The sequence below is a fragment of the Monopterus albus genome, unplaced genomic scaffold (genome assembly GCF_001952655.1).
Source record: "Monopterus albus unplaced genomic scaffold, M_albus_1.0 scaffold3.1, whole genome shotgun sequence".
NCBI lineage: Eukaryota > Metazoa > Chordata > Actinopteri > Synbranchiformes > Synbranchidae > Monopterus > Monopterus albus.
In genome coordinates, this window is record NW_018127883.1 from 5,496,999 (window position 1) to 5,505,555 (window position 8,557).

The following is an 8,557-nucleotide window of genomic DNA, read 5'->3' on the forward strand; positions in this document are numbered from 1 at the left end:
TGGACCAACCACGGAGTCAGATGCCAGACAGTGAGATCGTCTGTGCTCTTGGCAAAAACTGAGTGACTGCAGGGGAGCAAATTTACTGTGTGCTCTTACCCTTATCAGACAGAGGGAAAGGAAGAGATCTTTCTGGACTCCTTATTAAAGCATGACAGCTCATTGCTGCTTCTCCTTTCCTCCAATTTTTTTATTTCACTGATAGTTTTCTCAGGAGAGAGGAACTTGTTAGCATCTGTAAAGGCTTGTCACCTTGTAGATCTTTTTTTTTTTTTTTTTAAATTAAACTCCTCTCTGTCCCTTACTCCCCGTCTTTTTAGTATAGACTAGTAGACAGTTGCATAACTTTTATGTGAATACCAGTGATATTCTAAATTCCCATCCCTGCTTATGACTTGTAAGACACAAACTGCATTTTACAGTTAGGAACAAGTGTTTAATCAGACAGGCTTCATCAGTTCTTTCACTGTCTCTGCTCTACAACAGTGATTGACAGCTGCACAGTCGCTGTGGCGTCCAACAGCACGCCGGGGGGAGAGCGCTACATTTCGTCAAATGTGTGTGGACCTCATGGTCGCTGTCGGAGCCAGGCCGGGGGCCAGTTCAGCTGTGAGTGCCAGGAGGGTTTCAGAGGCACCTACTGCCACGAGAGTAAGACCACAATCCACACACACACACACACACAGTACCCTACACAGGGCACAACTACTCATGATATATCAGACTGGCCTCTGCAAAAATCTCATTTTCATTGTCTGACTGTTTTTCTTATTAAATTTTCAGACATCAACGACTGTGAGAGTAACCCATGCCGCAATGGAGGCACCTGCATTGACAAAGTTAGTGTGTACCAGTGCATCTGCGGTGACGGCTGGGAGGGTGACCATTGCGAGATCAGTGAGTATTACTGCTTTTCCCATTACGTCAAACCCAAACCACGTTTCAGCATGAAAAGGCAGTTCCATGATATGTTTGATATACCGATGTCTACCCCCCCCCCCCACACCTTGATCACGCCCCTACGTCATAATGGAGGCACATGTCGAGACCTGGTGACTGATTTCTTCTGTGAGTGCAAGAATGGTTGGAAGGGAAAGACATGCCACTCCCGTAAGAGCTCCCCCCTTTCTTTTTTTTATTGTTTTTGTCCACACCAGTGCATTCTGTCTGTGCACGCTCATGATGTGTGCTTGTAGCTGTGTATAACTCTTCTATACAGTGTGATTATTCAGAATCATGTGAGTGTCAAACTTAAGCAAGGCTAAGATTTGAAATGCTCCCCCCAGGCGAAAGTCAGTGCGATGAAGCCACATGCAACAATGGAGGCACCTGCCACGATGAGGGCAACACATTCCAGTGCAGGTGTTCCCCAGGGTGGGAGGGTACAACCTGCAACATAGGTGAGTCACACAGATTTGGTTTAATGTTTCATATTCACACAAACATACAGGAAAAGATTATGTTGTGGGAGAGCTCCTTCTTGTCTCAGATGAATCAGATCTGCGAGGTCCACAAACAATTTTCATCCCTCTGCTCTGTCAGCGCTCCCTCTCTTCCCATCTCCCTCCTGGCCCATTTCTCCCTCTCCTGTGAGTGCTGACAGCTATCCGCTTAACATTCCTGATTGCACTGACAATACACTTCAGAGAGGAATGTAGATTCCCTCGAAGAAAACAGAAAGCCAAACCAGCAGCAGTCTCCTGTAACTGTTTGAGTGTGATGATTGCATTGATAATCCTCTGTAATGTTGGGGAAAACTCACTGGCAAAGCTAAACTTTTCATTCTGTCCTTTAGCCAAAAACTCAAGCTGTCTTCCAAACCCATGTGAGAATGGAGGTACCTGTGTGGTGATGGGGGAGTCGTTCACCTGCGTCTGTAAGGAAGGCTGGGAGGGTCCCACATGCACCCAGAGTAAGTGATATTTAAGAGGAAAAGGTGGACAGTTACTGTTATTTAATGATAAATCTCCTGTTACCTAGTGCAGAGATGAGGTTCTGCATGTGATTAAATTTGACTTTTGTCCTCTTGTTTTGTCCATTTTTTTTTTTTTTTTTTTTTAAACTAAAGCGGGCCAGATGCTCCCCCCCCCCCCCACCCAATCCCACATACACCCCTCTCTTCTCTCTTCGTGGCATTCCTATCAAAACAGTGCCTCATGTCAGCTTGTTCTACAGCTCTCCTCATTTCCCTGGCTCCCCTGGAATCTTTGCCCTGTATTCCAAAACATAAATTTCCCAATATGGGAGGGAGAAGCAGCTAAGATGGTAATCTGGGTGTGGAGGTGTTGTCAGTTAGGGGTGGGGGATTGGACCCTTTGACAGCCGGACTCAGTTGTTTGCTGTATGTTGTTAATAAGGTAGAGAAATCGGGCGGTGTGCAGTTGGGCTTGACTGACCCAACACGCCTCTACATGCAAGCTCAGATGTACTCTTTGTTGTGCACTAAGCACTCATACATGAGGGAAAAAAACCACAACAATGCACTCACAACTTTGTCTCTCTCTCCCTTCCTCTGTTTTTCTTCTCTTTCAGATACCAACGATTGCAGTCCACACCCATGGTAAGGGGAAGCCAAATATTTCCTGTAGATTTAGACAGATGTAAACAGGCTACACCTCCTGTATTGTAGTTTCTCACCTGAAGGCTTTCTCTCTCATCATCTCTCTGCTGAGAACCTGACATACACCCTTCCCTGTCATTCCTGGGATGCAACCCTCTTATTTAACTCTGCATCACTGGAGCTCATTCCCAGAGCCATACAAACGAGTTTGATTGCCTTAATTGCCTTTGAGAAAATGTTATATTTTCAGTGGTGAGAAAATGTCTGTGAAATGGTCTGATATCAAAGCGTGTATAGATGTGATTGTTGTTAAACAACCTTGGGGGTTATCTGGAGGTAGAAACTAAAATTTCACTCCCACTCCTGCAGTTACAACAGTGGAACCTGCGTCGATGGGGATAACTGGTACCGCTGCGAGTGTGCTCCAGGCTTTGCAGGTCCAGACTGTCGGATCAGTGAGTATTAACCCTGCCGGCCGCTCCTCCCTCCTGATCCCTGTTTGAGCTGTCAGTAAGGGCTGCAGAACAGTCACAGTCGCTACAAATGGAAGGGTCTAGCTGGCCAATTATCTATGCATTGGGCTGCAGGCCAGGCTGAGCCATTTTGGTGTCACTCCACCGGACCCTGCTGCTGTCCCCAGGGGGAAACCAGCTTAGCAGGCCAACAGCTAATCAGCCATGCTCTCTGACACTGATTACACAGATTGTTTTCCCTCTTAAAGGCTTTCAGATGGCCACATTCTTTCCCAGTCCAAACCCTTTGTTCTGCTAAGTCCAGCCTTTAGCTCCTGCATACCTGCTAATGATGCTGCTTTTAATAAAGCCGCAGAAGGAAAGTATGTTTCCTTGTTTTTTATTAATTGATGTGCATGTGTATGTACTGTTCAGATAACACGTGGCCTCAGTGAAATTAGCCTATGAAGCAGTGTCGGCTGCTTAACACGTTATCTGTGCTGTCCGGCTAGAATCTCTAGTCCATAAAGGGGCCATTTCTTAGCTCTCTCTCTCTCTCTTTGACAGATATCAATGAGTGTCAGTCATCTCCTTGTGCCTTTGGCTCCACCTGTGTGGATGAGATCAATGGATATCGCTGCATGTGTCCACCAGAGAGGACTGGAACTCACTGTCAAGAAGGTACAAGTCTTGATGACAAATCCACATAACAGATGCTCAAATAACATGCTCAGATTTTTATACATTTTCAACACTGTGGTGGTATTTAACAGTGACAAGAAAGTCTTGCTCTGTTAACGGACACCTTGCCACTGATGGAGCCAGATGGGATGAGGATTGCAACACTTGTCACTGTTCCAATGGGAAAGTTGTGTGCACAAAGGTACGTCTAAACAAACTAACTGTAAATGTAGAAGTAGTGCGACTGAGTAATTATGTTATATTATTTATGATGGTTCTAAACAGCTGTGAAGAATATGATTGTTTACTAATGGGAGAGGGGCTGTGTGGGTAGTGGCGTGGTAGACTCCACTGTCTCTGAGTTCAGGTAGGATCACGCCAGGCTACAGCAATGTTCTGTGTATAATGTCAGATACCAGTTCAGAGCTCATCTAGGCTACCGTGTTAAACATATGATATGGGAACATGATCGGGGATTTTACCATACTTTTGTGGTAGCCTGTGTGTTTCATGCAGATCTGTTAACTTGCAGTAGAAGGAAGTTCATCTTTACAGAACTACTGTACTAATAATCGGGACTGAGAAAAACTGGTGGCTTCTCTAACCTATTAGTGCCACAGATACATTTCCACACCATTAAAGTATAAATTGTCAAATGCTGAAATTCTAGTGGTAAAATGGGTTTAAGAAAAACTGTACATTTTTATAAACAATCTACAGCTCACAGGTCTGAGAGTGCAACTGGGCACAGCTGTGCTTTGTGCTAAATGATATTGTTAACATGCTAATGTTTAGCAGGTACAGTCATGTGAAAAAATTAGGACACCCTTTGAAAGCATGTGTATTTTGTAACATGTTTTAATATATGGTTATTTAATCTCAATTTTAACAATACAGAGAGATTAAAGTAATACAACTAAACAAGTAAAACTGAAGAAAAGTCTTTTCAAGATCTTCTGTAAATGTAATTCTACAAAAATGCCTATTCAGAGTGCAACTGGGCACAGCTGTGCTTTGTGCTAAATGATATTGTTAACATGCTAATGTTTAGCAGGTATGTTTACCATGTTCATCTTTAACACTGTAGCATGTTAGTTTTGCAGCCGTTGCATCACAATCCAATGTATGGGACAAACTGAAAAACATGCATTTGATGGCAAAATGATTACTTGTACTATTTTAACATTCTGCACTATGGACAATTAACTTCTAAACAGGAATAAGAGTCTAGAGGCTGTACTCGGGTACAGTGGCCGTTTGCTTTCAGCTGAATGCTAACATCAGCATGCTACTGTGTGTGCAGTGATGTTTGGCAGCTTTTCAGTTTTCGTGTAGGCATAGTAACATTTGCATTATCACAAAATATAGCTGATGGCAGTGTCATGAGTTTTGCAGGTTATTAATCTAAATTTAGTCAAAATACAACTTTGACCTACGAAATGAAAAGTCGGGGTTACCAACGGTATTAGTTTGTTCTGCGGGGACATGAGTGTGCACAATCAAGTGAAAGATCACTAATGCCCATATGACTCACCCTGTGGATGTACATAATTTCTTGAAACTTATTCAATAGCAGTTGAGATATTTTAGTCCAGGACCTTGCCATCCCAAGGATCGCACTGTGAGTGTCATCAGTCGTAGTTCTGTTTGTGTCATATAAAAGAAAAGTCTGACGTTATGTTTCCCCTGTCGTATTCTGATGTCCAGATGTGGTGTGGCCCTGTGTCATGCAAACTGGGTGCCAAAGGTCGAGGCAGTTGTCCTTCAGGTCAGAGCTGCATCCCCATCAGGGAGGGCCACTGCTTTGTAAAGCCTTGCCCTGACTTTGGAGAGTGCTGGCGCTCCAACCCTCCCCCACCTCCCACCAAATGCCACCCCAGCTCCAGTTACCAGGACAACAGCTGCGCCAACATCACCTTCACCTTCAACAAGGAGATCATGCCTCGAGTGAGTTACCTAGGCACCAGGGAGAGAGATTGAATTAAAGGATTTTAAGGTCATTTTTCACGCCTCTCCTCCACCACCACCACTCTTAAACTAATGGGAGCAGCAAACTGTAAAAGATCAGGTTTTCAGAAGTGCTCGGCCATCCCTCATGGAAATGGCTCCTAGTTCAAGACTGCTGAACAATTCAGTCATGTATTTAAGTGTGCTCCAAGAACAAAAGTGGATTATTTCTCTCTTCTCTATGTTTTGTCCTCTGTGTCCAAGTTGGGGTGCTCCTGACAATCAGGCATTCATGACTGTGCCAATCCTCTCTTAACCCAACCACACTGTAGGATTAATTTTAGGATCATATGTATTGGAGTTAAACAGATCACTGGAGACTCAGGCACCACACAGGATCATCACTCACCAGTTGCCTAACAGGCATGACACCAGACAGTGACAAGCATGTGAGCCTGTGGTGTTTAATCTAAATGATGTGGCTAGCATGTCGAAACTACTGCCAAAATGAAAGCCTAGCTCTCCAATTTTTGCCTTGATTGCTCTCTATTTTCCATGTGCATTAACATTTGTTTGATTTCTTCTTCCTGTCCAGGGTTTGACCGTGGAGGAAGTGTGTAAGCAGCTGAGGCACTTGTACATAGTGAAGAATTTCTCCTTGGAGCATTCTGTGTCCATAACCTGTGACCCCTCATTCTCAGCCAGCAATGAGATCCATGTCTGCATTGTAAGTAACTCCTCCCACTCCCAGTCTGCCATATGTTTATGTGCCTCGATTAATGGAAGGAAAATTATCCTTGTTGATCTATAACCCACAACATGCAATCTCAGGAACACTAGGACATGCTCTAAAGGGATGTGTGGGGGATTTAGGTTTGGGTTTGTCATCACTGGCGGCAAATAAATGAGATTAGTGGCAGACGAGATGAAACTTAAATGTAAACCTCACTTTCTTCTTGGCACTTTCAGTCTACTGAAGACCATCGCTTGGACCCAAGCCCCATTAAAGAGATCACCGAAGGGATAATCGACCTGGTTAGCAAACGCAACGGGAGCAACACCATCATCTCTGCCATTGCAGAAGTGCGCGTGCCAAGCCCCAGCAAAACTGGTATGAACTGCCTCCGAATTCTAGTTGTTGCCTATGAGGTTTTCCAGATTTGTACACACTTGCATGTGTAGAAATGGGTGGGAGGATTTTTTTTTTCTTTTTTTGAAAAGAGCAGAGAGCCCAGCCCTGAATATGACAGCAGTGCTAAGCACCAAAGACAAATGTGCATGTATGACGAATAATTCCTCACCTTTCCATACAACTTGGGCTGCCCAAGTTTGCCATTTTATGGCAGTTGTAATGGAGCCTTAAAAAAATTCTAGCCAGGATTTCAGTGGAAAGAGCAGAGCTGCTTGACTACGTGGCTTCAGTTTGGCTCGTACCGTGAATGGCTGGACTCAGTAAGACTCCCGCATGTGTCCACCATTCATCAAGACAGTGACAGCAGACTGCCGCCATGGCCAAATAAAAGCAGCCTCCTCCCCTGTTCAGGGCGCAGAGGTCATGTTGCACTGGTCAAAGCATGCTAATGATTCAACAAGCTTGACATAGTAATATAATAAAATCTATTGTGTACTTTTTCCACTGAGAATTCTAATTACATTTGGCATCTCTTTGACCTGTGACTGTTTTTATTTCTTCCATCAGACTACCTTGTGCCCCTCCTTAGCTCCATCTTCATTGTCATCTGGGTCCTCATGCTGGTCTCCATTTTGCTGTGGTGCATGCACCGACGACGGAAACAGAGCAACCACAACGGGACATCGGCCGCTGGCTCTGAGGACAACACGACCAACAACGTGCGGGAGCAGCTGAACCAGATCAAGAACCCTATAGAGAAGCACGTGGGCCTCACAGTGGCCATCAAAGACTATGAAAACAAGAACTCCATCATTGCCAAAATAAGGACAAATCATCCCGAGGGGGATGAGGACGACAAGGAGAGGCACTTACAGAAGAGCCGCTTTGCCAAACAACCAGCATACACACTGGTGGAAAGGGATGAGAAGACGGCCATCTCTAATCCCAACTCCACATCCAAACATCCTAACTGGACTAATAAACAGGACAACAGAGACTTGGAGACAGCAAACAGCATAAACAGGATGGACTATATTGTATAGCAGACAGCTGTGTTGCTGCGCAACCAAGCCTTATGCCTTCACACCCTGCTGGTGGGTGAAATGGGGGAGCTTTGGCATGTGTGGTTGGTAAACTACCATGTCAGCCGTGACCCCACAGTATTTGATTAATTCCCCGTGTTAATTTAAGTTTTGACAAGCTGGCTTACACTGGCAGTGACAGTTGCTTTGGGTGGCTGGAAACACAAGGCACTGGTATACATTTCACTGTAGAACTAGTTGCAAAAGTGTCCTCTTGTGCATTTCATTTCCCTTTTTTTTAATGAATTTAGTGGACACATGGAAAGGGGGTCCTGGTGTAATAGTTGTACAATGACTAAACTACCCGACATGTTCAACACTAAAGCTAGTGCTTGTGTTTGAATTCTTTCTAGTTCAATTTGGAGAAAGTGCCTTTTCAGCTTTGGACTTCAGCAACTGTCAAATAAGAAAAGATCAACTTTATTATTTATTTTTTTTTTTTTTGGTGGGGGGGAGGGTTCAATGTCAGCAGTTGCTGCCAATATGAAGAATTTGATTTAGAACCTGTAGATATGTATATTTTTTATTAATCATTGTGTATATTTGATTTATTAACTTAATAATCAAGAGCCTTAAGATATCATTCCTTTTATTTATATGTTCTTTCTAGTTTGAAGGTTTTGATAACTGTGGACACAATTTCTTTCAGTGACTTACTTTTTTCCAACACATTCTAGAAAAAAAAACACATTTCAAAGGCAAA

At 43.9% G+C, this 8,557-nt stretch overlaps 1 protein-coding gene across 1 annotated transcript in view; it reads left to right on the forward strand.

Annotated features, from left to right (window-relative positions):
- The window catches only part of jag1b (jagged canonical Notch ligand 1b), a 24,992-nt gene extending 16,441 nt beyond the window's left edge, over positions 1-8,551 (forward strand). The window contains exons 14-26 of the mRNA XM_020601821.1: positions 487-651; positions 784-903; positions 1,024-1,110; positions 1,287-1,400; positions 1,796-1,912; positions 2,533-2,560; positions 2,930-3,015; positions 3,580-3,693; positions 3,786-3,895; positions 5,401-5,640; positions 6,236-6,367; positions 6,610-6,751; positions 7,340-8,551. Coding sequence (XP_020457477.1) covers positions 487-651; positions 784-903; positions 1,024-1,110; positions 1,287-1,400; positions 1,796-1,912; positions 2,533-2,560; positions 2,930-3,015; positions 3,580-3,693; positions 3,786-3,895; positions 5,401-5,640; positions 6,236-6,367; positions 6,610-6,751; positions 7,340-7,815 — 1,931 coding nt within the window. The 3' untranslated portion in view covers positions 7,816-8,551. The remainder of the gene's footprint in view (positions 1-486; positions 652-783; positions 904-1,023; positions 1,111-1,286; positions 1,401-1,795; positions 1,913-2,532; positions 2,561-2,929; positions 3,016-3,579; positions 3,694-3,785; positions 3,896-5,400; positions 5,641-6,235; positions 6,368-6,609; positions 6,752-7,339) is intronic.
- Positions 8,552-8,557: the final 6 nt, after the last annotated feature.